This window comes from Penicillium griseofulvum (genome assembly GCF_001561935.1).
Source record: "Penicillium griseofulvum strain PG3 chromosome Unknown contig_80, whole genome shotgun sequence".
In the NCBI taxonomy this organism is placed as follows: Eukaryota; Fungi; Ascomycota; class Eurotiomycetes; order Eurotiales; family Aspergillaceae; genus Penicillium; species Penicillium griseofulvum.
Genome location: NW_024467471.1, coordinates 6,172,864 through 6,200,296, shown reverse-complemented (window position 1 = coordinate 6,200,296; position 27,433 = coordinate 6,172,864). Strand labels below are relative to the sequence as shown.

General features: G+C 49.2%; 5 protein-coding genes across 5 annotated transcripts; 3 read left to right on the top strand and 2 right to left on the bottom strand.

The window, feature by feature from the left end:
• Positions 1-406: 406 nt before the first annotated feature.
• Positions 407-5,502, top strand: PGRI_032050 (SNF2-related protein; the record flags this gene model as incomplete). Its single annotated transcript, XM_040790918.1, has 5 exons — positions 407-669; positions 723-1,298; positions 1,357-2,112; positions 2,406-2,759; positions 2,829-5,502. 5 exons carry the CDS (start codon positions 407-409, stop codon positions 5,500-5,502), a joined length of 4,623 nt encoding a protein of 1,540 aa, XP_040647871.1.
• Positions 5,503-5,902: 400 nt separating this feature from the next.
• Positions 5,903-11,077, bottom strand: PGRI_032040 (uncharacterized protein; the record flags this gene model as incomplete). Its single annotated transcript, XM_040790917.1, has 1 exon — positions 5,903-11,077. The coding sequence occupies one exon, from the start codon at positions 11,075-11,077 to the stop codon at positions 5,903-5,905; it is 5,175 nt and encodes a 1,724-aa protein (XP_040647870.1).
• Positions 11,078-13,176: 2,099 nt separating this feature from the next.
• PGRI_032030 (putative galactose oxidase) lies at positions 13,177-20,540 on the bottom strand (the record flags this gene model as incomplete). Its single annotated transcript, XM_040790916.1, has 8 exons — positions 13,177-16,018; positions 16,072-16,891; positions 16,940-17,041; positions 17,097-17,138; positions 17,200-17,866; positions 18,116-18,158; positions 18,326-18,368; positions 18,428-20,540. The coding sequence occupies 8 exons, from the start codon at positions 20,538-20,540 to the stop codon at positions 13,177-13,179; spliced, it is 6,672 nt and encodes a 2,223-aa protein (XP_040647869.1).
• A 2,010-nt stretch (positions 20,541-22,550) lies between these two features.
• On the top strand, positions 22,551-24,573 carry PGRI_032020 (Dyp-type peroxidase; the record flags this gene model as incomplete). Its single annotated transcript, XM_040790915.1, has 8 exons — positions 22,551-22,597; positions 22,678-22,912; positions 22,977-23,371; positions 23,430-23,522; positions 23,574-23,684; positions 23,738-23,835; positions 23,897-24,202; positions 24,278-24,573. The coding sequence occupies 8 exons, from the start codon at positions 22,551-22,553 to the stop codon at positions 24,571-24,573; spliced, it is 1,581 nt and encodes a 526-aa protein (XP_040647868.1).
• Positions 24,574-24,998: 425 nt separating this feature from the next.
• PGRI_032010 (uncharacterized protein) lies at positions 24,999-27,167 on the top strand (the record flags this gene model as incomplete). The annotated part of the gene is made up of 6 exons (XM_040790914.1): positions 24,999-25,108; positions 25,174-25,208; positions 25,279-25,348; positions 25,409-25,576; positions 25,630-25,979; positions 26,029-27,167. 6 exons carry the CDS (start codon positions 24,999-25,001, stop codon positions 27,165-27,167), a joined length of 1,872 nt encoding a protein of 623 aa, XP_040647867.1.
• Between the last annotated feature and the right edge of the window lie 266 nt (positions 27,168-27,433).

Sequence of the window (27,433 nt, the reverse complement as noted above, 5' to 3'; positions counted from 1 at the left end):
GAAAGGAGTAAAAAGAAACTAATACTTAAAGGGATGAAATTTCTGTTGAAGCTCCCCTTCTGGGCTAAGCGGCAAGGCACCTAAAGTTTCCCGAAGTACATTGTCGAGATGGCACCCTCCCCGGTTTCGCCCAATGGGAATCCCGGGGCAGCTCCACTATTAACCAGTTAGCCACCGAATGATGTTCCCCCGTGAGTGATGATTGGCTGGAGATTGAGAAAGTTGGGTGGGGCCGGGTTGAATTCAATCCATGACTTGATCGGCCCAGGATAATAATATACGTTAGACGCTGCTTTCCATTTTTCTTAACTTCATCTCAACTCTTCTCATTTCATTCTTTCTGCATTTTGGAATTCATCGAGGAGTATCCTTACCAGGTTTTAGGGATATTCCCATAATTTCGATCATGTCTGGGAGTGTTTATTCGCCGGAGAAGGAGGCCAGCTACGTCCCCGAAAAAGAAATCACATCTCCGGATTATACACACGATGGCCCAGTAGATGGAGAGTTGGTTAATGCATCAGGACATCGTCAGGAACTCCAGCGGAACTTTGGCCTTATCAGTATCTGTGCTGTGGCCGTGACCACTGGAAACACATGGATTGCCCAAGGTGGTAGTGTCGTTGTGGCTCTGACAAACGGTGGAATTGCAGGAACTATCTATGAATTGTACATCTCCCTTCCTACCAGTATCAAGGTACAGCTAACCCCTTTTCCTCTAGCATCGCTGTGTCTGTCTGCTATTGGTTAGTCGCCGCATCAATTGCCGAATTGGCATCGGGTATGCCCTCAGCTAGTGGTGTCTACCATTGGGCAACTATCACTGCGGGAAGCAAGTACGGTCGAGTGTGCGGATTCTACGCTGGATGGTGGAACTGTCTGGCTTGGATTCTCGGTGCTGCATCGATGTCTTTGATTCTAGCCCAGCAGACCGTGGCTATGTATGCGCTGATGCATCCCGGCTTCACACCGTCACGATGGAACGTTTTTGTCAGCTTCCTCCTCTGCACCTGGACTTGTTGCTGCATTGTGCTGTTCATGAACCGCTTCCTACCTTACATAGGAAACCTCGGCATGTTCTTCATTCTCGCGGGTGTGTTCGTTACCATCGTCGTGTGTGCTGTGATGCCTCATGTGAACGGCTCCGGATATGCCACTGACAAGCTCGTGTGGGAAACATGGGAGAATGGAACCGGCTATGCCCAGCAAGGGTTCGTCTTTGTAGCTGGAATGCTCAACGGTGCTTACAGTGTTGGAACTCCTGACTGCTCGTCCCACTTGGCTGAGGAGATCCCCAAGTCAGTGTTTTTTTCTTTTCCCATCTCCTCTATTATCAATGCTGACTTGAACTTACAGACCGAGCCGAAATATCCCTAAGGCTATCCTGGCCCAGATGGCTGTCGGTTTCGTCACCGGTATCTGCTATATGATCGCAATCTTCTATGCAATTAACGACCTCGACGCGGTGCGCGACCCGAGCACCTTCTTCCCCCTGGCTGAGATCTATCGCCAAGCCACTGGCTCCCACGCTGGAGCTCTGGGTCTCCTGGTTGTCGCTTTCCTACCTACCTTTATTACTGCCTGCGGCTGTTATATCACCGCCGGCCGTACCCTCTGGACCATTTCTCGGGACGGCGCAACTCCATTTGCCGGGTGGCTTGGGCGAATCAGCCTCAAGTTCAAGAACCCCTTCAACGCTACCCTGGCCTGCTGTGGTGTTATCACCGTCCTGGCATGCATCTACCTTGGTTCGACCACCGCCTTTAGCGCCTTTGTGGGGTGCTTCGTGCAATTGTCCAGTCTTTCGTATTTCATGGCCATCTTCCCTCACATTCTGACCCGTCGTTCGTCCTTCGTCCCTGGATACTTTTTCATGAACAACAAAATTGGCTACGTCGTCAACTCCCTAGCCTGTGCTTATATCATCGCCTTCGCCATTATCTTCTGTTTCCCTTACGCTCTACCTACTGATGCTGCGTCAATGAACTATGCCAGTCTGATGACCGGAGGTCTATCAATCTTCGTTACTATCTGGTGGTTCATCCACAAAGACTCATATGTGGGCCCGAAGCATGTCCCGTTGACCGACAAAGCCCTCGCCGATGATGCTCGGTAAATCTCATTTAGGGAAGATGTTGGGAGGTCAAGTCTGCGTATACCATTTTGCTTGATAGAGATTTTTCTTCGCTGCACGGCTATCAAAATGCCCCTTTTCATGATGCGACTTAACGTTATAGTTACACACCTTGTACATTTCCGTTGGTGTTGGGCTTTTTACGACTCTATACATAGCTCCGCCAAAATAATTCATGTCCATTTGCTTGAGCTTCCTTTTTTTGAATATGTATACTTTACATACTAGTATTGATAGTTAAATTTATAAACCAAGTGTTTCCTCATTCTAGAACGGTCCTTAACAAAAGTGATCTATTAAGCCACGTGACTACGCGTCCCGCGCCTGTGTCGCGTCCTCCTCCCCAACACAATCTTGATCAAGAGATAAAGACCAGCGCAGCTATGGTCTTCAAACCCTTCAAGTCTCCTTTAATTAGGAACCCTGCTGCAGTATCCACCGAAATTCCCGACGAACCCAGCCGTCCTACCAAAAAGCCGCGCCTCGAAGACGAACCAGCACCCAAGAATGTGCAATCGACACCAATAGCCAGTCGAAAACCACTCTTACAAGCTAGCAATAAAGGATCAGACGGTACATCGACCAAAGATGATATATCTGGCGAAAGATACTTCAATGTTCTCTGGTAGGTCCTCAGAACGCTGATCCCCCACTGGGCGAGTACCAATTACACCGAACTAGCTGACCCAGACAGGCGCAAACCAAGCGCAAAGAAGCACAAAACATGGGATGGAGATGGGATCCTCTCCACTCGCGGAGAATTCGTGTATCTACGAGACATTGCCGGGAAGGAGATGGGACGGAAGATGCACGAAGCCCGCCTCGAGCCGGGAACGACGCTTTCCATATCCGGCAAAGAGGTTGAAATAGACTCTGAGATGTCGCACAAGGAATACCTCTCCGGTAGAATGTTTCTGGAAGGCACGAAGGCAACGCCTACCTCCACGCCGGACCCGGTGCCTAAACCGAAGAAAGAAGTCCCCACCGCTCGAAAGAAGGGCGAAGTACGCAAGCCTACAGCTGCCGAGCGAACAGAGTCTCTCAAGCGCTCGCTGGCTCTAGTTACCAACCCCAATGCGAACCCTGGGAACGCACCGGCGGCGTTTGCCGCTTACAAGGCGCCGCTTCTTGTGAATACCGTTGTTCCCAAGGCTGCGGGGAAGGTTATTCCGCGTCATGACCCCAAAGCAGTTGGCGCGTTGGTTATGCCGCGGCCGAAGTCCGTACCGAAGGGGAGGCAGGTTGTGGATGTTGTTGTTGATCCTATCTTGACCAAGAACTTGCGGCCGCATCAGCGTGAAGGTGTGCAGTTCTTGTACGAGTGTGTGATGGGCATGCGGTCATTTAATGGCGAAGGTGCAATTCTCGCGGATGATATGGGACTCGGAAAGACTTTGCAGACTATTGCCCTGCTTTGGACTCTGCTGAAGCAGAATCCTGTCTTTGAAGCCCCCCCTGTTATCAAGAAGGCACTGATTGTGTGTCCTGTCACTCTTATCAATAACTGGAGGAAGGAGTTCCGCAAGTGGCTTGGCAATGAGCGCATTGGAGTTTTTGTCTTTGATGATAAGAGTAAGCGTCTTACAGATTTCACCAAGGGCCGGTCGTATAGTATCATGATTGTTGGATATGAGAAGCTCAGAACGGTCCAGGAAGCATTGGCGAATAGTTCTGGAGTCGATATCATTATCGCGGACGAAGGCCACAGACTCAAGACATTGCAGAACAAGAGTGGTCTAGCGATCCAGTCGCTCAGCGCCGTGAAGAGAGTCATTCTCTCCGGCACGCCAATCCAAAATGATCTGAGAGAATTCTTTGCAGCTGTGGACCTTGTTAATCCAGGGCTCCTGGGAAGTTTCAAGTCCTTCATTCGAGAATTCGAAACACCAATCGTTCGCAGCAGACAGCCAGAAGCAACGAGAAAGGAGATTGAGAAAGGAGAGTCCAGAGGCGAAGAGCTGCGAGAACTTACCTCCAAATTTATGCTCCGCCGAACAGCGGACATTTTGGCCAAATACCTCCCACCTAAGTCCGAATATGTTCTCTTCTGCAAACCAACTCGCCCTCAAGCCAACATCTACAAAGCAGTCCTTGCCTCCTCTGTCTTCCAAAGCGCAATGGGCAACGCCGAAAGCGCCCTGCAGCTAATAACGATCCTCAAAAAGCTCAGCAACAGCCCTTCTCTCCTAACAGCCAAAAACAACGACGACACCCCCAACGAAACAATGGCCGCCCTTATCGCCTCCATCCCTCAACCCCTCCACCGCCATCTATCCCCGTCCTCCAGCGCAAAAATCCGCGTCCTCGACCAACTTCTCGACACAATGCGCAGCAAAACAGACGAGAAAATAGTCCTCGTGTCAAACTACACCTCAACCCTCTCCCTCCTCGCAACTCTCCTTACCTCCCTAGGCCTCCCATACCTCCGCCTAGACGGTAGCACACCAGCCCAGAAACGGCAAGGCCTGGTAGACGACTTCAACCGCCTCCCGGCATCCTCCTGCTTTGCCTTTTTACTGTCTGCCAAAGCAGGCGGAACAGGCCTCAACCTGATTGGTGCAAGCCGTCTCGTCCTTTTTGATGTAGACTGGAATCCTGCCACGGATATCCAGGCCATGGCGCGCATTCACCGCGACGGCCAGAAACATCCTTGTCGCATCTACCGAATTCTTCTCAAGGGGAGTCTTGAGGAGAAGATCTGGCAGAGACAGGTTACCAAGCTTGGTCTTGCAGATAGCGTTATGCAGGAGAAGAGTAACGGTGGTGCGCAGTTTTCAGCTGCTGAGCTGAGGGATTTGTTCAAGCTTGACGAGGACAGGGCTTGTCAGACCCATGAGTTGTTGGGATGTCGGTGCGGTGGACGAGGCGTTCAAGCTGATCCCGAGGGTTCTTCGTCTGGCACCGTGACGCCTGCTACTGTCGATGGTGAGGGTGGATCTGAAGTTGACGATTTGTCGGATCCTCCTTCTGACCTTGATGAGGATGTTGATTATGACTCGGATGAATCTCTACCGAAACCTCATACTCTTGTCAAGGCTTCTGAGGTCGATATGGAGAAACAAGAGCAGGCTATCCGTGACGGTACTTACCGTGCTAAAATAGCCGGAAAGGGGAAGAAGGGTACAAAAGCGAAGGAAGGCGAGCCTAGAAGCAAGAAAGATACGATGCATCAGTCTTTGGCTCAGTACGCGCATGTTGACCCAACTCTGCTTGCGGTCAAGTCTGATTCTAATGCCGGGGCTGGACCTGAAGATCTGGAGCTTGAAGCTGCCATTGATGATGATGTGTTGGTTTCTATGCTGAAAGATGAGTGTAACTTGATTGGGTACGTTTTCAAGAAAACCAACGGGGCGGAAATGAGGACTTAGACTTCTCTGTATCCAGGGCTGAAATGGCCTTTGAGACCAATGATGTATTGTTCATTTACTTGGGCTATACTATATATACATAGAATGATATACTAGAAGCAAACATAACATGTAGAGCTAAATGTATGAAGTATTATCATTCAAAAGGAAAAGCTCAATACCGAGGAGGTGGATTGCTATAAGAAAGAAAATAGGGATATTTTGTATTATTTCACTGCCAGGATATCATTGGGCCAAGTCTAAATGTACAAAAGAAAAGAGCTGATAATGACTGAGGATCTCGAAGAGAAAAATAATAAGGAAAAGAGAAGTAAAAAGAGAAAAAAAAACCAAGAATACACCCCCATACCTTGTTCACAAGCCCAATCACAAACCCAACATCAACTCATCACATCACTTATCAATACCTGAGTTTACCAACAAGCCCAAACGTGTAAGCCGCCTCGGCCTCACTCTTCATTTGAATCATAAATATTTTGCCAGAGCCAGTAGCAACACCACCCTTCTGAGCAATGGACGCGTCTTCATCCTCCTCGCGGATGGAGACTGCAATACCTGTGCGAGCGATGCGCTCAAAGGCATTTTCACCTAGACAGACATCAAGGAGAGTCTCGCCACGTGTCTTGCCGCGGATGACGATACGTTTCTCGACCGAGATGCCGCCACGCGGGGAGGCGGGGCCTGATGTGGGAGGTGAAGTGCCGCTTGCATTGTCGGCGTTATCACCATGCGGCGAGCTGCTGTCACTGCGGCCGCTGACGCCAGTACCGGGGCGGGAGGGGTTTTTGGGTGGTGCGGGCATGATGGTCATACGGGCGGCGCCCATGTCGCGCCACTTGGAGGCGGATTCACGTGCGTACAGGCGGACCTTGGCGTTTGAGAGACCGATGCCGTCGGCGCCTTTGACTGCTGCGGCAATTCGGCCTATGCCGGAGTTAGGGGATGGGTCGTTGCCGGAATCACCGGAGCCAGAGTAGATGCTGCCTTCGCGACCGGTGCGGGATTCGATGGTTGAGCGGGAAATGTTGAACATTTTGCTGCTTGTGCCAAAGCGTTTGAGGGCGGAGAACGCGCTACTCATTGTTCCCACGCTGCTTTCGGAACCTTCGGCCACAGAGCGTGGGGAGCTCGATGCGCGATAGCTCTTTCTGCGGCGAGGCCAGCCAAACAGGCCCCCGCCGGATTTCGGGACAGGTTCAAAGGTAGAGGCATGGCCGTTGAACGGGCCGCGGGCGTTTTGGAGCGCGATATATGTTGGGTTGTTGATTCTTGATTGGTTGATTAAGCCGTATAGGGTGTCGCATTCATCGGGGTTGCCTGACCGGAACATGATGTTGTTGCTGGAGGTGATCTTGGATCGCTCCGTGGGAGGAGAGCGAATGCTAATATCGATGGCGGTGCCACGGCGAATAGGAACCAGTGGTGTTAATTCGAGAGATATGAGCGGTCTTGATGATTGGGAATCGGAGTTTGGATCAGCTTCAGAGCCCACCGGGAAGGCCTCAATCAGGCCAGGACTAACAACGATGCTACATTCGTCAGGAAGCAAAGGTTCCCAGCTGCCTTTATCAGACCAGGCAAAGACAGACGCAACGGCCTTGTTAGTCTTGGTAGGCTGCAGCGGGACAGCACGGTAGCCACTCTGCGACACAGAGTTAGAAGGTGAGAGAGAACTGGCATCGGAGATCACGTCGGGTGCTTTTGGCTTGGGAGTAACATATTCTTCGTCTTCAGATACTGAGGAGTAATCATCCTCCGAATCAGAATAGCCGCCGGATCGTGAGTATTCAGATGATGAGTAGGAATAGTGGCGCACTGTTGACGCGTCTGAGTCGGTCTCTGAGTAATCTGAAGCTGTAGAAGGTTCATATTCGTGCTTTAGGGGAGAAGAGCCACGTCGCTTGAGCCCACCACTACTGGAAGCAAGAACTGGAGTAGTGGAGCGCTTGCCATTGGCCGGGCTCGGTGAGCGATGAGGTGGGGGAGGAGGAGGGCTATCATCATCCTTTGGCCGTCTCCGAGACTTCTTTCTCCTATGTCTTGTTGGTGTCTCCGGGATTTCTTGCTTGGGCAAGCATTCAAGTGGAGGATAGTCTTCCTCATCTTCGGGGCCGATGCTTGTCGGAGTAGAGAGGTGAGTTTGGCTGCTAGGAGTTCGGATTTTGGGAATCAATGGGAGAGTTGCTGAGGGCACAGATGAAACCCTGGGAGATTCGGGCTCGGGTTCCCTCACAGGCGTCTTCTGGGGTTGAGGAATCCTTGAGCGCGACTTTTCTCTCGGCGACGCTCTTGTTGGGGTTTCTTCTATTTCACCATAGAATCTACGCCCCGTTGGTGTACTTGGAGTTTGAGGCGAGGCAGCCGCAGGCCCGTTGTATTCGGGTTCTTTATCAGATACAACATTTTGATGAGAAGTAGCTTCCGAAGCCGGGCTGTCACCATAGCGAGAAAGTCTCTTGGCCTTGGATCGTTTGAGGCCGGTGGCAGACTTTTCCGGGCTAGTTGGCGAGTTCTTAGGAACCGTCGAAGGAAGAAGAGGTAGATCAGGGCGAGCGGGCTTTGCGGATAGCTCGGATCCTCCACTGGTGTAGTCAGTCTCCCGAGTGACGATTGAGGCCAACGAACTCCGGGCATCAGTGACAGAGCTGACCGTACTTGGATCAGACGAATGCTCTTTGGGGGTCCACGAGCGTCGTTTACCGGTGGCCTTCTCGCCGATGGGGATATCGATGTCATTAGGGTGTGGCCTAGGCGGAGAGCCAACGGCAGAGGGCTTGTGAGCCTTGTTCTGCTTGGCTCGGCTGATGAAGCTCTGGCTTCGACAAATTGATGGCGGAATAGGGTCGGACCCGAGCAATGAGATCCATTCAGACCCGACTTCTTCCTCGTCAATACGGAGGGAGATCAATTCCTGCCAGTACTTTTCTTCTCCGGGACTGCTACGCAGCATGACTATGATCTCGTGCTTCGATTCTCCCCTGCGGGCCGAAACACATCTTAGGTCCATGGGAGGAAAGAGAAGCCAGCGATCTGAATGATCAATTTCGCAAATCAAAAGATCACCTCCCGGCCCTTTGCTCGGAGTGTTATCTCGATACAGAAGCTCAGCTCGACAATCCACAAGTTGTCCACTTGAGTGATACAACGATAGATTGAAGAAATCGCGGGCACGGACATGGCGAGTCTGATCAATGCCAATCCCACGGAGGACGCCCAAGGTCATCGGGTCTCTTGTGCGTGTTGGGTCAATACTGGCAGCAGAGTCATCTTCCAATCTCGCTCTTTCATCCCGGACGCGTTTTCGGGCATCGATAACAAGACTTTGATAGGCGGCAGCGGTTTCTTCAGCCTTTGGGGATGGCTCCAACGTATTGATACCCTTGAAACTCTTCGCTAGGTACTTGAGACGTACTAACGGCCGCTTCAGCAGATAGGCCACATCGACCTTTTCCCCGTTGCTGTCCACGATGTCGCCATTTTCGTCTCGCTCCAAGCCTTCATCTAGGCTCTTCGTGTCAGCATCGTTCGTGACTTCATCTTCTTCCAGAGGAGCTAGGTTCACAATGACGTCTTTGAATCCAAGGCGCCATGCCTTCAAGTACTCTCGGTAAACTCTCTGGGCACCCTGTGCCCACGTAAGCAATGCATCCGCGTTGTCTTGCGGGATTCGCTTGTGTAGAGTCTTGAGGCGCTCGATCGCCACTCCCATGTTAACAATTGGCTTTGAGAAGTTCAAGTCGTCTTGAGGGTCCAAAGACGGCCGGAAGAGCCCCGCGGCAATGGCCGAATCAGAGCGGGACAGCACGCAAGTCAAGAGGACCGGAATCACTCCTCCGACCAGTGTTTTCAACTCGCGCATATACTTCGTCTCGTCACCCGAAAGCTCATGGAGCAAATCGTCAACTGTCGCGTGGGCCAGGCGACTTTTATTGGTGCGAATACTCCGATTCGACCGGGTACTTCTGCGCGAAGTTGAAACAGATAGGACAGACATAAGGTCATTGTGAGTGGTAAGCCGCCTTTTTAGTTGTGAGGATACCACAGGTAGCGATTCTGGGTCGAACTGGTCATTCTTTTCTGCCTCTTCTGCCTCTTCTGCTTCCACAAGGTTTGATTTAGGCGTTTCAGCTGAGACAGGCTTCGGTACGTGCTCGGTTCTATCTGTGACAGCGGTGCTCAAGGTGTCCGTGGAAGCAATGGTGGACAGACGATGGTAACCGGTGGCTGGGAATGGCTTCCTTCGGCCAAGTGGCACAGGCGCATTATGCCCCGATACTTCAGAGCCGCCATCGGAAAATGGCTGGAAATCGGACTCTGAGGGTGCGAGGCTATCCAAGTAAGACCTATCTTCGATATGACTGTCCTCTTTGCTTTTGACAGACAACTTAGAGGCCCTATCTATACTAGCTCGCTTTGCTTCTGAGGGCGTATCGCGATCTTGTACCTTTGTTGTTTTGTCGATTGAAGAAATGCTGTCCTTTCCTTTGGAGTGCCTACTCACAGCGCTCTTCGGGCGAGACTCGGAACTTTTCGGGCGCTCGCTGATTGTTGATGGCTCAGACTCAGTACCAAGATGTATCTCGCCATCTGCAAGTTTTTGAGATCGCCTTGCCCGGCCTGACTTCAGATCCAGAGGGGCTGGCATATCAGTCTTAGATCCGGCTTCATCCATAAAAGGATCTGGTGTGTCAGAAAGCCATGCTTCAATTTTGGCGCCACGGCCCGTAGTCGGCGTAGGCGTAGGTCTCGGTGGTTCAGGTTCGGGGATCCCAAACATTTTTCTAGACTCGTCGATCATGTGCGCGAATATACCACCTTTGGGAGGTTTTGCTGGGCCACGCTTGCGTCTCCTTGACAGCTCAGAGAAATCCGCCTCGCTTGCTGCCCACGCATCCTCTGGGGGAGGCGAGTGCGTCCTGAGTCTGTCCGAGAGCTCTGTAGGTTCGACGGTTCTGGGATGGTCCGTTTCATAGTCGCTCTCGGTGATGGTATCGATATTCTGTCGTGCACCCGCGGACTTGGTGTCTCGAATAGGAGATTTAGTTCCCGTTCCGGTACCTCGTTTTCCTTGAAATCGAGGGAGATCGCGATTTTTCTCGTCTTCGTACTCGCTATCGTTGTGTTTCCCCCGTGAAGACCTAAGCTGCCCTTCATTTGTAGTATATTCGGCTATGCGCCTAGGTGTAGGTAGATTGCGCGACGAGGACTGGGTCGAGGCTCGGTTTCGCGTTCGCTTCCAATGCTCGTCACTCACCACACGTTTGCGGGGGGTGCTGTGACTGCGCTTCCTTGTGGTCGGGGGGTTGTCCTTGATCGGTTTCTCCACCTTCTCCAGCTTCTCTGCCTTGATCTTGGCCGGCTTTGGTCTTGGTTTTATATCGTTTTCCTCATCATCGGCGTAGGGGTCGTCGACTGTTACCACCCCGCCGCCTTGTTGCTGCCATTTTCGCACTCTTGAGCGCACCGTGTTCGTGTCATGCGCCCCGAGCGGTTCTCCGATATCTAGCGGTTTTGAGGTAGATTTTGGAGTTCCTCCACGATTGGAGGGACGTTGTGGCGTCACAGAAGATGGCATCGGTACCTATAGATCAAAATAGAGGCTAGTATTAGTAGGTAGCTCTCGATGTTTTGTTAAAGCAGGCACCCGAATAAAGGTTTGACTTCGACAGTCTAGTAATTACTTACCAAACCCCCAGATATCTCTAAGAAATTTGGATCATCTGCCTTTTGGACGATCTTATGAAAATCCTTCAAGGATCATAAAAAAACAATCAGCTGGGCAAGATGTTGGGGGGCTGACAAGGTCGATAAGCCTCTCCCCCTCCCGCACTAAATTGGTTGCTGGGAAACCAAATCGGTGCAAACTAAGTCCACGGGTTCTTATTGGAGACCCCCGATTCAACTTGATATTTTTTTAAAAAAAGATGTTTAAATCCAAGAAGAAACCAGGGAAGACAGAGTTGAACTCGGTTTCATATTGCCAAGTTGCGCGTCAGGTGGTCCCCTGTGCAGGTAGGGTACTTAGGCTCACAGGTATGGTAGTGTGATATTTGATCTGTTCAATTAAAATCTATTAAAATCTATTAAAATCTATTAAAATGTTCAAATCAATAGCTTTAATCCTATCATATGATCCTAGATACTTATACAATATACATCAATATTTTCCTTCTTCCCCTTCTCAATCCAAATTCCCTTTCGTGACACAGTTCTAGCCCGATGCTCCACTATGCCGATGACGAAAGAGGTGTTACTTAGTTTTCTCCTTTTCCGCTTGTTTTAGCGCAGCTGAGATGGTGGAGATGCTTTGATAGAGATAGTCTATTGAATGTCAGCTTATACACTCAGCCGAAGAAATGCATATAACATACAACCCGGAACAACAATCCAGATGAAATTCATAAAAAAGTAATACAGCCAAAAATAATACGGCTCCGGTCGGGAATATGGTCGTCCGTGGACATACTCATCAAACAAACTGGTGGCATAATACAGCGTGTCGCCGTACAAATGGCTCATGCACACAATTACCTGGATGGGGTGGCGCAGGGAATGCCTGGTTGCGGTCAAGTATGCAACAACAAAGCACAATGGTCCCCACAAGAGCTTTGTGGATAGGAATCAGCGGTGAATCTTCAAAAAGTTGGCCTTGTATATGGGGACTCACCACGGTCATGGTCTCCATACATAACACCAACGTGTCCGAGGTCATATACCGGGAATCCGCTAGAGCATATTCTTTCCATAGTTGCCCAAAAAGATCTTGGGCAGAAGCCATGTGGTTATGGTGGAGCATAAAATAACCCTCGAAGAAGCAGTGTAGAGTTCCAGCTATATTCCCATCAATATCGAAACTTTGATCTTTCTTTCGATCGTCTTACAGAGCACAAACCACAGTATGGCGATTCGATCCGCCATGCGCAAGGTCGGTTTCACATAGCTGGCCAGCGCGAAAGTCGCACTAAGAAGAACAGTACATGCCCCACCAGCAGAGACCAGAAGCTCCAACACTGGAGTCTGGTTGGGCTCATAACCCACAACATTGGCATTAAGGGGGTAGTATGGGTGGGATGGTGAACTGGACATGTTTGCAGGTGAGTTGGAACACCTAGACCGAGGTCACAAATATAGAAAAAGTAAAGGTGGACAATAAGTTGGAATAGCTTTTCGTCAAGGGGGTGGAGTTGAGTTCGGCCAATAACAAGCTTAAACCCCTATTGGAGGCTTAAATGGATCTACAATCTTCATTTTGAGAAGAGTGACAGGTCAAATCTGTGTAGAGTTGATTGTTTGAGTATGTTGTGCTCTAGGCTTTAAAAAAAAAGACCCTGAGGTAGATTATTTGCTCACTGTGATGCTGTGCGTTCAATGCTGTTTCTTAATTGGAAGCCAGGTTTATATTATGGTACTCTCCTTGGGTACGAAAGGAAACCCTTTTGTAGAAATATCCCCTCCAAGCCTCCGGAATAAAAATCATCACAGAAAAGCCTGAAGTATGAGTTTCGTCAGGCTTTGAATCCAAATCCCCGTGATGTAGTGATGATGTGATTTGGGGAGTATGAAGTTGATCTGGAGATATTGGTTCATGAAACATTGAGAATAGACTAAGCTTCATATGCGAATGATGCAGGAAACTATCGTCTTGAATCAATTGACTGACAAAAATGAAGATGCTCACTCCTCAAAAAATCTCCATGGCGGCGGCGTTGAATTATTGAGGATAAATCTGGCGCCCTGCAGGTCCAACCCACGCGAGTTCCCATGTCGGACCAACACTTCTAGGGCTTGGTAGTCCTCTAATTCAACTGCCGTGTTTACCATATCCTGCGACAGTTCGAGATCCATCTGGTGGGCAAAGAAAGTCCTCAAAAGCCATCCCTGGCCTGCTTTTAAGGCATCAATCACCAGTTCATCTGTCACTTCAATATCAAACTCGCTCTCCAGGATGCAACTTAGAACAGACACAGATGCCGAATTGCGACGATTATTTGGACTCTCTTTTGCGGTCATCACTGCGTTCAGAATATCCTGGCACAATTTGGGATCTTTAACCCGGGAAAAAAGAAACCCAACGATCGTGGACCTGGAGTAAAGAAATGAACCTTCAATCTTCAAAAACATCTCAGGACAAACTTTGATATGCGGGGCGAAGTTCCAAAGCACCTTGAGCATGTCAACGCTACAGTCGAAATTTCTTGATGCCGCAATCAGAACCTCTTCGGTAACAACAACGTTGTCTAGTCTCAAAAGATGTTTCATCATCTCCAAGCTCCCTTTGGCTGCGGCGGCTAATAAAACAGGTGGCGTGGCCTCGGTGATCAAACATCGATCCAATACCAAGGTCAGCAAGGAATGGTTGCCGGACTCAGCCGCGGTTTGCACATGCGCCTCACAGAGATCAAGCTGTCCGAAATGGTTCTCCAGAATCTGCAGGGTTGCATAGCCTGATATCAAATTACTGATGACTGCGTCGACAACCATCGAGGATGGTTCCTCGATAGTTCCATTTGACTGTAATAGAAACTTTGTCATTTCATCTCCGAATTGAATGTTCTGAGCAGCTCCAAGTAGCATCTGGCTCGAAACATTCGTCGAACCGTATCGATTGAGAAGTTTGAATATGGGTTTGTCATAATCCAAATTTTTCAATGCATTAACAATCACTGCACCTGTAACCTGAATCTCTCGGCTGTCCTCCAGAATGACATCCAGATTGCTGTTCCCTTTGTACGGATTTTCCATGAAAGCAATTAGAACCTCTTCTGAAATCTGAAGGTCAGGTTTCATTCCGAGGAGCGTCTGAAGAGTTTCCGAATTCCCCCATGGAATCTGAGCGCATTGCAGCATCATCTTGACCCATAATTCATCGTCCAATGGTCGGTTCATCCGGGACACAAGGAGCTTAACCATTTGTGATCCATCATAAGCATTCCTTGCTCCGCAGATAATGACGTCGGACGTAATTACGCCTCCAGCCTTGAGCAGAAGCTGGAAAGGAGCAGCCATTCCCTCTTTTGCAGCGTGTACCATAACCTTTTCTGTCACCGGCCAACCATGATCAAGAAGAATCTGAATCACCTCAGAATTTCCGTTACCTTCAATAGCTCGCATCATAGCCCTCTCGGTCCCTTTTGTCTGTCTGGCGCGTTCTAGCAAAAGCTCTATTTTGCCTTGCATCCCTTCTTTGTAACCAGCACAAGAGCTAGCCGTTCCGATAGTATCACTTGTAATGATTGATTCATCATTTTTATCAAGAATTTCTCTCAGAAGCTCAATGGGTATGTCCTCTATGGCATTATTTAGTATCACAGGGGTGATTAAGACCTCGGGGGCTCGGCTGAGAAGTCCTTCAATTGCCGAGTAAGAAAGCTCGCACTCCTCAATGAGGTCGGTCGTGATATAGAGACTTTTATTATGATCAAGCAAGAGCTCAATTATTTCTTTATCTGCCCGATACGTATTTGCAATGACTGATCCGGTAATTAGGTCAGGCTCGATAAGAGTCAAGAACCACTTGAGCGTCTCAATGTCGTTGCCTTCGATTATAGCCTCAAGAATGCACTTTTGCAGTAACCGGTCTTTTGTTTCTCCCATCAAATACTTCAAGATATCATACTGGCAGTATGCTGTGGCCACCATAATACATGCTTCTTTGACGTTATCATCGAGCTCCTGATAGTGATCGATGCGAAGAATTTCACCAAAGCCGAAGACGCAGGACAGCACAAATGCCAGGTCCGGAGATCGAGGGTAATTTTGCAACAGCCGCAGAAACTGCGCTCCGCGATCGTCTTCCAGTTTGCGACGCCGACGAGAATGTACCCAGCACTTAAGTGGGCAGTTCGGATCCGAATCATTAAAGAGAAAATAGCGCAAGAGGCGAAAAAGATGTAGTTCCTCATTTGCTCGATTCACTTCGCCAGCACGCACACAGTGTTCATTCCAATTTCGCAAGGAGTAGTCATGTATGCCTTTCCTGTAAGAGTCGATTTCAGAGAAAGTAATGATACCTTTATCATTGATACCTAGTCTGTCGAGGAAGTGTCTTGCACTGGGTGACCCGGACGCTCCAAGCAATTTCAACAAGCATACCTCCGCGGCAAAGGTGTTGCTGGATTCTGTGGAGTATTCGGGCCTGTTTTCCAAAAACTCTCGCACCGACAGATGGGCGAAGCGAAATGTCCGTTTTCCTTCTTGTGTTGTTTGAGAGATTACAAAATTGCTAAGGAGGTCCAAGATAAAGTCTTCATCGATATCGTCTACCTCAATGTCCACGAAGCTCGTGATGGCTTGAGAAAAGTCTTCCCAGTCGAAAACCCGCGTGGTGCATAGCATCCATTTCAGCGTATTTTGGAACAAAGCCCGATCTGTTTCTTCGGTGCTTTCGAGTGCCTTGTTGTAGAGGTCGTCGTATAGTTCGCTCAGGGGGCGCGGGATCCTCGACATGGCAAATCGAATATCCCTTTCCGTACGAATCCAACGAAGACTTTGCAGCTGCAACTGGGCCCAACGGAACCTAAAACTCGTAAGCTCCTGCGTCGTCAAAGGCCCGGAAAAAGTCCCACTCACATTCCATTAGCCTTAGATATGGTGTCTTCCTTAATCAACTCCTTCAGATCCTCTTTTGCTGCTTTTGCTCGGATATATGGAAGTAGCTGGTTCTTTGCCACTAGCCTGTCTGTTTCAAAATCCACAAACTTCTCGATATCGGACCCATTCTCTACCCACGTCACCTGAACCCCGGAATGTGCCTGGATAGATAACTTCAAGTCACCTTCTTCGCGTGAAGTGACAAAGATCTTGATGAGACTAGTCGAATTGTCGATGATATATTCCAGTGCCTCGACGAGTTCTGCTCGCTCCTCCCTATTACACTCATCCAGAGCGTCTACCACAATAGTGGTCCGGGAATGGGATTCACTCAGTTCAATAATTAAATCACGGCATTGATACAGACTAGGAACTCCCGTGGAACCATCTGCCAGATGCATTCTTCTGTAAAGAGAAACAGTTGGGGGAGCAAGGGGCTGGCTTGAAGAAGGACTGGAAAGCTGACGTGCAATGCATCCGAGAATACTTTGCACATTTGCACGCTGGGGCTCGGCAGTGTTGCGAGAACAGTAAAAGTAGGCATTGGCGAAGTCTTCAATCTTGCTGGAGACATTCATGCCATCCTCAACGACCATTGATGCCAAGCAGCTTTTGCCCGCACCCTGGGCACCATGAAGCCAGAGCAGCGAGTTTGTACTTTCGGATTTCCATTCAGTGAAACTTGCATGTTGCAAGACCCATTGGCATGTTCCATCCAGGACTCTAGATTTGATCGATGTGTGGTGGTCAAAATATGGCTGGGAAGATAACCAGTCCAACATCTGTCGTCGCTGTATACCTGAAAGATATGTTAGACTGCTGCAACCGTTTTAACACAGAGACTTACCGTTCAAATGATCTTCAACCTTGTTCAAGTGTAAGAACACCTGTGAAATTGGCTGCTCCATACGACTGAGCGTATCTCGAAGTGAATGAAAGGCCTTCATCTCTACATGATCATTAGCGGTGGGCATTTTTGCTCGTGGTTTGAGTAGTCTCCATACCTAATGACAAGGTTGAAAGATGAGAGGCAATGTCATTATTCACTGTTATGATTTAGTGATCAGCCATGTAGCCCGAGCAAAAAAGGATGAATGGAATTTTTACCCTGACCCTGAATCAAGCTCACGCATCGGTCTACCAATCTCTCTTCCGCTTCCATTTTGTCCAGAAGTTCCTCGAAATCATTCTGGCCAAGAAGCCCACTTTTTAAGAGTCGCACTAGATGCTGTGAGCTTTCCCCAGCTACAATTGAACTTGGAAATAGGCGCCCACCTCCAGTTTTATCTTCGAAATAGCGCTTGGCTTCGACAAGGTATTTGAGGATCGAACCGTACACGCTCATAATCGCCTGTTCAAGCTGATCAGAGGCAGCTGAACCTTTTTGGACGTAAATCTGCTCGATGATCCTATATCGCGCTGTCATTTTAGCGATTCTTTCGGCGCCTTGCACGACAAAATCGAATTTGTTGAAATCGGCGATAGCAATCTGCAGCAAAAATCGAGCTCCAGCCCATGGTAAGGCAGTGTGGACCGGGTCAAACTGCACAACTTGATCGCCCACTGATTTGAATAGATCAATCCAGCGCGCGACTTTGCTGAGTAGGTCACGAATGATAATCTTCTTCCCTTTTCTTGGGATGGTAAGTTTCCATCTCTTGCGGATGCATGTATCGTATGCTTCCCGAGTAGTTTGTTCAAGACTCTCCAATATATCAAGCTCATTTTGTCCAGTCTTGTTGATACCATCGTCGCCGTCGAAGGCGAGTAGCTGCTGGTCAGATTTGTCCAGTTTAGCTTTCGCAGCCATCCAGAGAGATTGAGGCTCAACGGCCATGATTCTTTGGCATCGATACTCGTTTTAATTGGAAATAATTGGTAGAGACGGATCTCTAGTGATTTTCGAAAAATTCGCGTTGGGAAAATGAAAAAGACTGGTGCCCACCTCCAAGGGCTGTCAGCCTGTGACCCCGCGCTTAGCGGGCTAGGAGGGGTTTATACACATAACATAATATATACATACTAAGGGAGGAATATGGTCCAACTTAATATTTACTGGGTAGATGCTGTTAGATCAGAAATTGGACGACTTTATCATCGCCGCTTGTCCCAGAGGATAATAGCATTAAATCACCCTTTGAAGCTGTGTTGAACACTGTATTTATTACCACACCAGGGTGATGCTATATCAACCTTCGGACTCTCCAAGAATATCAACTCCCCTCAAACCCACTTTCTCTTCATCAACTCGATCCTCATAAACGATGACCCAATAGCTGTACAGTTAGTGTTGGTTTTCAAGATCACCAAAGGTTGTGGGGAAATTCATGCTTACAGTTCTGTTCCTCAAGCCTGCCTAGTGGATACTCTGCAGTCTCGATGGTTTCCCTGTTGTCCAGGGTAATCATCATGATCTTTGCGATGCTAGGCACGCCATCCCGATCCATAACGAATAGCATCCAGTATCCAGGGATTAGGATACCGGAGTCTTTTGGCAGGGTAACTTTCCAGTTATTGCCGAAGAATGTTGTAGCGGTGACATCAAGTGGAATACGGCGTTGATCGGTGTTGACAGTATGGGTGTTGGTGCCCAGACGGATCAGAGAAGCTGTCCAGATAGGACCGGAGGTTTTGAATCTCAAGGTGCTACCCACCAAGGCTTTATCTTGCAGACCCGAGATAATCTCAGGACGGGGCCGGGGCTGTCCCGAAGCAGTAAGGAGGTAGGGAGGAGTGAAAATCTGGCCATCATAGTGGTTGGCTGTGCAATTACCACAGAGACCACCGCCCGCATTGAGTACCCGAGCATCTGGGAGAAGGATTGACACAGTGTGATACACTCTGACAATATTGTTCTGCTGGAGCTTCTGGAAAGAGTTGGTTTCAGGGTCGTAAAGTTCCGGAACAAATTGGACGTTCTCCTCGTTGAAGGCAACGCCAAACTTCTGGCCACCGAAGATAGCGACCTTCCCATCGGGGAGAACGACCGTAGTGTGGAACACACGCTCATGGTGCATAGCGCCTTCTCTTCCGGCCGGTTCAACCTTCGGTGGCTCACCCGGTTCACCGATCGTGATAATATGGGCGGCATCGGTGGCCCACGATTTATCATAGTCAGGAGAGCCACCGAGGGTAAGGATCTTTCCCTTCACGGCATCGAACATGATTGCATTACCAGACATGGAATCCTCGTCCTCCATACGGCGTCCTGCCGCCGTAACACTTCCATTGTCGCGAGCGGAGTACCAGTTCATCTGTTTGCTAGGCCCAGCTTGGAAGACACTCTGATCCTTCCAGCCGAAGAGCCAGCCATGGTTGTCCGCTCGCCAAGGACCTTCCATATCCTCGGTCAACATCGCGCTGACTTTGGCTTCGGGGAGCATAGTCCAGTTCCGTGTAGCAGGGTCGTACACTTCAGCATCTTTATCAACGTTCGAAGCTCCAGCCCATGAACCTCCAATGACGAAGACTCGTCCATCAGAGAGAGTTGTAGACGCCTGGTATCCACGACGGAGTTGCATTTCGGTTGCGCGGACCCACTCATTCTTGACAGAATCATAGAGACTAGTCTCTGAGGCGTCATTACCACCTGTCACAACCATCATGCCGGTGCCGTCATAAGAAATGCCGGGGCAGAACATGTCGTGGTGGGTTTCGCTGACAGTGCGCTTAGAGACCTCACCAGTCAATGGGTCCCATCGGGTCATAACGGTCTTGCCTCCCGGGGTCGAGTGGAATTGGTCATCGGCCCATGATGACCAAAGGGCAAGCACGCCAGATCCCTCCTGAGCACCGGAGACAGGGACGATAGGGAAATCAAGAGTTGGCCCCCAAACACCGAGAGTGGGGTCACGAGGAATGGTGTATAGAGTTCCATAGATGTTGAGTTCAGAGATACCGACCCAGGGATTTTCATCGTCGGCATCAGTCGTGATTCTCAGGTATCGGGCAGATGATGGTTCAAACGCAGACATTCGCTGTCTGTTTACGTTAGGCCACATTCCGTATGCGACAGGCCCTGTCCATGTTTCATGATCTTCGCTGACCCAGATCTTGTGGTGGGTAATGAGACCTTCCAACTTTGTATCAAGTGGAGGAAGGACAACGACGGCGCTCACTTGGTACCATGCTCCAAGATCAACAATGAAAGTATGTCCCTTGTCAGAGGGGTCACTGCGCCAGGAAGTATTGTTTTTGCCATCGATCGCATATTTGCATGGGAAGTTGCGAGCGGAGCTACTGCATGTCAAGGTCCAGTCTTGACGGGGGATTCGATGGCCTTGGTATGGAGGAGATTCATCTTTGAACTCCGGGAGCGTAGAAGGGTTGTCGGCTTTGCCATAGCCAGAAACACGCTCTCCTCTCATAGCCTCGTGCATGTATTTGGCCATACCATTGACTCCCCCAATGGAAGCCCCTAAGAAGAGGCCGACCCATTGAAGCTTCATATTGGGAGAACTTTATCAAAAAGCGAAGAGAATGTGAAGAATAAAAGGAAGGAGAAGCTCACTTCACCTGTGTGAGAGTGAAATCTTGACGTGAGCAAAGGGCAGATATAAGGGCAATACTCAGCATGCTCTGCCTGGGGCAGAGCGCTACTCCTATTTAGGATCCAATGGATCTTCAGCACGGAGTACGGAGTAATCCGCAATCACTTATGCCAATAATACACAAATTAGTCTGTATGACAAGCCCAATTTCTTTGGGGGGTGGAGATGCTCTCCACCAGTCAAGCGGCAATCCTGGCATTGCTGAAAATGAAGAGAGACAGACGTCAGTGATTGCCTAGGCCCACCTTGCGTAGTACCCTGACTAGGGCACTCCTTTTTAGATCGGTGAAGAAAAGTTCCCAAAAACTGGACCCAATCGGTCATGCTCGGGGAGAGATCAATGATCGGCAAGTGCTGCAGAAGACACGGGTTGCAAGCCCACTCCGACATTAATAGGGAGTTCAAGTTCAGCTGTGCGAGGTTATTCCTGTTATGTGGGGCTTACAGGATTGAGAACTTGTCACGGCTCGGCAATCGAAAATTGACCAATTGGCAATTGGCAATTTGGTGCAAACATTAATTACTGCATGTCGATCATGCGTGAGAGGAGGAACCATCCACAGATATATGATACATGTTGACAGAGATTTGATAACGCAATTGTGTTTTTCTCCAGTTATATATGCAAATTCAAGTACTTCAAAGAAATAATTGAGATTTCTGTTCCCAATAATATTCGTAAATTATATTGAGCGATGGGCTTCCAAGGTTGGATACATCCATAATTCCAAGGTTCGTGCTAGCGATATTTAAGTGTGGATCCCGGCCCGCTTCCGCTAAGACATCCATGGGTTTGGGCTAATCTTGTTCTCTTAAATCGATCACGTAGGTGGAAACCCTGGAGCTGAACCACGGACATTCTCGGACTGTACCCTAAACGTGAGCTTCCTGCACATATGAGCTATATCGCTCCTTGAGCTACATATGGAGGACTCCTTACCACAATACGGCAATACGGACCCACAATTTGTCAAAGTGGAAAGCTGAAAACTGTAAATTGTCTGGCACTTCATGATTTTCCTGTGGCAAGCTGCTAGGTGAGTGAGCATGCCCATAATATATACAATGATACATCCATAACACCCAACAATCAATGTTTGCTGCTCGTTGCATCACCTTTGATCAACTGAAACAGGAGATAGACACGAAGGTTTCTATTACTTAAATGCAGCTATACTGCACCGGTTATAGTAGATAGCCGCCAAAGCCTGAAGATCTGCACGGAGTACTCCGTACGATGTATATCGATATACATCTTACATTTCCAGATATGGATATTCCGGGTTCTCCACTACTGCAGCCCATGCGTCGTACCAACTGCAGGAACCGCGATATGTTCGTGGTATCGTAAAATGGTCCATCTCATTTTCTTGGAAGTGGGCCCATCGATTGTCACTGCTAAGTGGACTATGTTGATCTTCAGAGCAATATGAACCTATGATCATCTCTGAATTAGGAATCCCTTCAACTGATCTACTGCGGGGCAGTGAGTTCGCAAACTCACGTCAATGCTACGGAGTAGTCCGTATGTTGTAGTCAAGGCGTAGGTACGAAGCCCTTCCCTTCTTACATCATGCCCGTATAGATAAATGTGGCTGTAATCGGTTATTGCTATTGGATCTCACTCGGTGCTAATGTCGGTGTTGAACATGCCCCATATCTGTGGAGTGCTGGGCGATCTGATTCAGTAGCGCAATGCTACTATCTGCGGTGCAATCGCCTGCTATGCCCCGCTTCCTCTCTTTGCTTTTATCTGGTTGGAAAATGGAATTGTCGCTGGGTCGCAAGACGGCGTGCCATCCCTCTTTTTCATATAATTATCCCATCCCCTCAGGTCAACCCGTGTGGTTTGACAGTAACCTTCATTGACACTGGGTCGTTCACTCTTTAAGAGTACAACCTTCCATCATGAGTCTTACTTCGGCCATCAAGGCAAATATCCAGGGAGATGTTTGGTAAGTCTCCCGTGTCACCGAATGATCATATATCAGCATGATCTTTCTTTTTTTTAAAAAAAAATACTTATCTCCATCAGGCCTGGGCTCCCCAAAAGATTCCAAACCTTTCTCTTTTTCCGCGTTCAAAACAAAGTTGATTTCAAGAATCGACTGAGGACATTTATTCCCAAGATCACTACAGGCCAAGATGCCTGTGAGATGAGCGAGACCATTAAGCAGGCAAAGAAGGATGCCCAACTAGCAAGGAGATCAGCTAAGCTCCAAGCGTTACCGGGAATCAACATTGCCTTTACCTCTACTGGCCTTGAAGCAGTAAGTCATCTTCCAAGCGGTTTGCACTGGCATTGAACAAATACTCATAAGCGATGACCTACAGCTTGGAGCGTTTGTGAATACCAACGATCAGGTTCTTGTTAAAAAGGATAGACAGCTATCTACAGTCTTCCGGAAACAACAGCTCCGCGGTGGACTGTTCGAAAAAGGCATGTATGCGGATCTTGTGGGCGAAGGTTGGGACAATCCCCAGGAGCTTCGAAAGGAGTACCAACCCACCATCAACAATGAAAGACTCATTGACGGTGTAATTATGGTCACCTCAAGCCTAAAGTCTGGTCTAGATGCCAAGATCAAGGAGGTGAAGCAACATTTCCTAGCTGAGGAGGGAGAACCTCTCAACCCAGACACCTATGTGCTTAGCCAGGACCCTTGTATAGAGTTAACCCTAGTCAGAGAAGGGAAGGTTCGACCAGGGGCTATGAAAGGGAAGGAGCAGTAAGTACTTACCATACGCCTGGGGATCTCGGTAGGCCAAACTTACCATTATATTCAGCTTTGGATTCAAGGACGGAATCAGTCAGCCCATAATTGAGGGCTGGGATGACAGGCAGCCCCAGGGCAAGGAGCCTAAAGCCACAAAGTCGGGGTAAATATGCCCCTAGTCATTGAATGAAGGGACCAGACTGATGAAATGCAGATTGATTGTTTGCGGGCATGAGGGTGACCCCATGGGTCAGCCAGCGTGGGCGAAAGATGGCAGTTTCCTCGTTTTCCGTGATCTTCAGCAGCTTGTTCCTGAATTCGATGAGTGAGTGACCTCCTTCGAGTGTTACTGTTTCCTGGTACTGACCAAGTCTATAGGTTCATGGAGGAAAATGCCCGCCATGCCCCATTTACTCAGGACCACCCCAGGCCAGCCGAAAAGCTTGCTGCCTACTTGATGGGAAGATGGAAGAACGGTTCGTCGGGAATCAAGAGTGAAGATTTGGGCAACAATTTGCTGATGAAACCGACTTCTAGGAACCCCTGTGGATGAGTCCCCTCATGATGACTCTGACGAAAGCCTCTTCTCATCAAACAACTTCGATTACCATCCCGTCACAGAGCACATGAAGTGCCCCTTTGCAGCACACACCCGCAAAATGAGACCACGAGCTGACTTGGAGCACGACCATGCTGTTATTATCCGTCGTGGCATTCCTTACGGCGATGAAGTCTCAGCCGAAGAAATGACCGAGCGAAAGTCTGCTAAAGACAAGGAACGTGGGCTTCTGTTCGTTTGCTACCAGAGCGATATTCGAAACGGATTTAACTTCTTGACAACCCGTAAGCACTCGAAATTTGAAATCGTGCATAACATGCAACAAAGGTTTACCCGTCGCTAACATCTGACTTTTCTAGGCTGGGCAAGCAACCACCACTTCCCCGACCGCAAGACTCACTTTGTTGGTGGTGAAGGTCCGGGTATTGATGCGTTTGTGGGCCAGAGACTGGACCACCACCCTCCTCGCTCTATCGGTCTTCCTGATGGTAAATTCCCCACCGAGGCTCGCATGCCGTTGGAAAGTTGGGTTATTCAAAGGGGTGGCGAATACTTCTTCGTGCCCTCTATCTCGACATTGAAGAACGAACTCACAGGCCCAAGTCCTATCTTTGACCAGGAGAAACTTGAGCAACTCCGTGAAGAGAACGAGTAATTATGGGGTAACGAAATGGTATCTCTGTGGTAGATATATATCGTGCTAGACACTTGTCGAATTTTATGCTATAATCAATTAGTCCTTTGGACATCTCTCATGATCTGTTAGAGGTAAAGAACGCATCTTTCTCAAAAGACACACGTAAGATGCTATACCTTTCAATATATGAAGCACTAAGATTTTTCGTAATCAAATATGACCTCTCAACGAAGCCTATACGATCCATGCCGTATGATATTACTGACGAAGTTGAAGGGGCCAAGCGCTCACGATGTCGTTTCTGGTTTCGGTCTAGATCCGGATATCCTGCCTCAGGCACCGACTCCGCATAGCCAAGGTCCTTTTACGAGGCTCACCCCTCAACTTACCGTGATTCCCCGACACTGCTTGAATGGCGTTGCACTCCATGATTCTCCTTTACAATGGTATCTGAATCTCCTCGGCCTTTGGGCATTGACGTCTCACGTTCCTCTATGGAGTCGCCACCAGCCATTGCCGCCTTGTTCGTCATCAGCTTTGACATAAGGGCCGGGTATGTCCTACTCCTTTCCCTAGGCATCGCAGTTCTGAGGAATCTTCGCTGACATTATGCGATAGATATGTGGTTTCGTGGAAGCGAACTACGCCGGGAGGTGAGCAATCAGTTATCTAGCCGAGGCTAAAATTACTCCCACGCGCAATGCTAACTCCTAGGGTGAACAGTTGAGGTTGAAGGGGTCGTGGAATACAAATCACTGCCCTCTGGGCTGCACAATGTAACAGAGGATCTGGTGTAAGTTTTTTGAGAACTTGAAAAGCTTTAGATCCGATCTTTGCTAATGCGATCATATAGGTACTTTGTCCATGAACAGTATGCCGGTATCAGCGCGTTCCTCAATCATCCCGCCACGGAGGCCGAACGAAATGCAAAGATGTTTGCAATCGGGGTTCTGGTGCCTCTCAGCACCGGAAGACTTGGGAAGAGCTGGCGACATGCTCCAAGGCTCAAGGAACTCACGCTGTTTGTATCTCGACCCGCGATGGACGAGATCCCGACTGACACGTGCTCGATAGGAAATACGCCGAGAACATGTCGGACATGCAGCATCTATGTGATTATTGGGACACATATAGGATAGGAGGGACCGATTCTTCAGCGCCTGAATCCCCCCTCGACTCACCTCTTAGTCTTCGTTTCCGACCCAGCGAGCGACCAGATCACTCGAGTCGCAACCGCGCCTTCAGCGATGCGATAGTACTAGAAACGTTTAGGCCTGCCCTGACGCCCTTCCACCCCGCTTCATCACTTCCAAATTTCACAGAGTGCTTCGGACCTTTGATCTTCCCCCTTTACAGAGCAGCTTTGCTGCGCAAGCGCATTCTCTTCATGGGCGAGGCTCCTGTTCACACATCTTGCAACTATGGTATGCTCCCACACGCATTTCGATTGATCTATTGCTAATCCAGAATTAGTATACGATCTTTCTCTCTTAGCCTCATTGCCAAACTCCCTCCTCCAGCTCCTCCCCAACGATCGCATGCCCCCTCTACGCCCTCGCCCCCTCTTTAACGTCGGCATCCATGATATCCCCTATCTCTCCTCCTTGGATCCATCGCGCAGCATCATAGACCTTGAAACAGACCCTAGCTGGATCGCCTGCTCCACTGACACCGTCTTAACCATGAAACCTGACCTCTTCGACGTCCTTATTACTCTCCCCGCACCATACTCACAACAAACCGCGGAGCGAGCATTTCCCAAAATATCCATAGTCCACAGCACAGGCGGCAAACCCAACCAAGCCCAACAAATTCAGCTAAAAGCAACCCAGCGCGACGCCCGTCGCTACGCTATGCTCCGCCGCGGACTCCGCCAATTCTCCAACGACCGCCCCACATCCCCAGACCTAGACCAAGACCGTTCAGATACAGACTCGACCTATTCCTCCAGCCCTGTCGTCGAGCCCCTCTCCTGGACCCGCCTAGCCTACACCTCTTTTATATGGTGGGCCTCGGCCGGCGAGAACCGCGACGGTCTATCAGAGGAAGAGGAAGAACAGCAGATAGAGCAAGACTCTCGCCTTCTGGCAAGCGTCGAGAGCCTCGCCCATCCCCCATACAACCCCAACTCCAGCCCCAGCCAAGCCCGCAACCCCCATGAAGACCAGCAGCCGCGCGAAGTCGCGTTGGTTGCGTACTTCCGTCGCCTGACGTCGCAGATATTCGTTACGTTAGCTGGCGCTATCGCGCGCTATGATAACGACCTCGACGGTGCATATAATGATGCCCCATATATTGACGAAGATGATGATGCCGAGGCTTCGCTCTCCATGTCCCGCGAGTCCTTCCACGGCGATGATGGGAGTTCGCCTTTACTTCGCCAGCGGTCGAGCGTGAGCGGGTCTCCTAGTCATGGGTCAAGAGTTGGTCACCGCGACGCTGGTGCCAACGACGCAGTTACGATTACAGTGGCGGATATGGCGGAGATGGGGCTTGATGTGTGGAGTGCGACGGACCGGGTCTTTGTTGAGGAGCTAGTTTCTTTGTGGTGGGGTCGTAGTGCGAAAGTTGATAGTGCGAGGATTAGGTGTTGTGGGATCTCGGTTTTATAGAGGCTGGTTCTCTGTCTTATCTTTGAGATCTCTGTTTTTTGTTAGGCATATATTATACATTGTAGGTAAATATACATATCTTCATATGGTTTGTTTGAATCTAGTTTCGGCATAGATAACCTGAATTTACCTCATAAACAAGGCTATGACCATTGTAAAATATGTAGACTTCACTCTCAGTAGCCGAAATATATGTACAGAAGAAAAGCAAGACATAGGAAATGTGAAAAGACTGACAGGCACTGAAGCCGAAATTGTATCCAAGG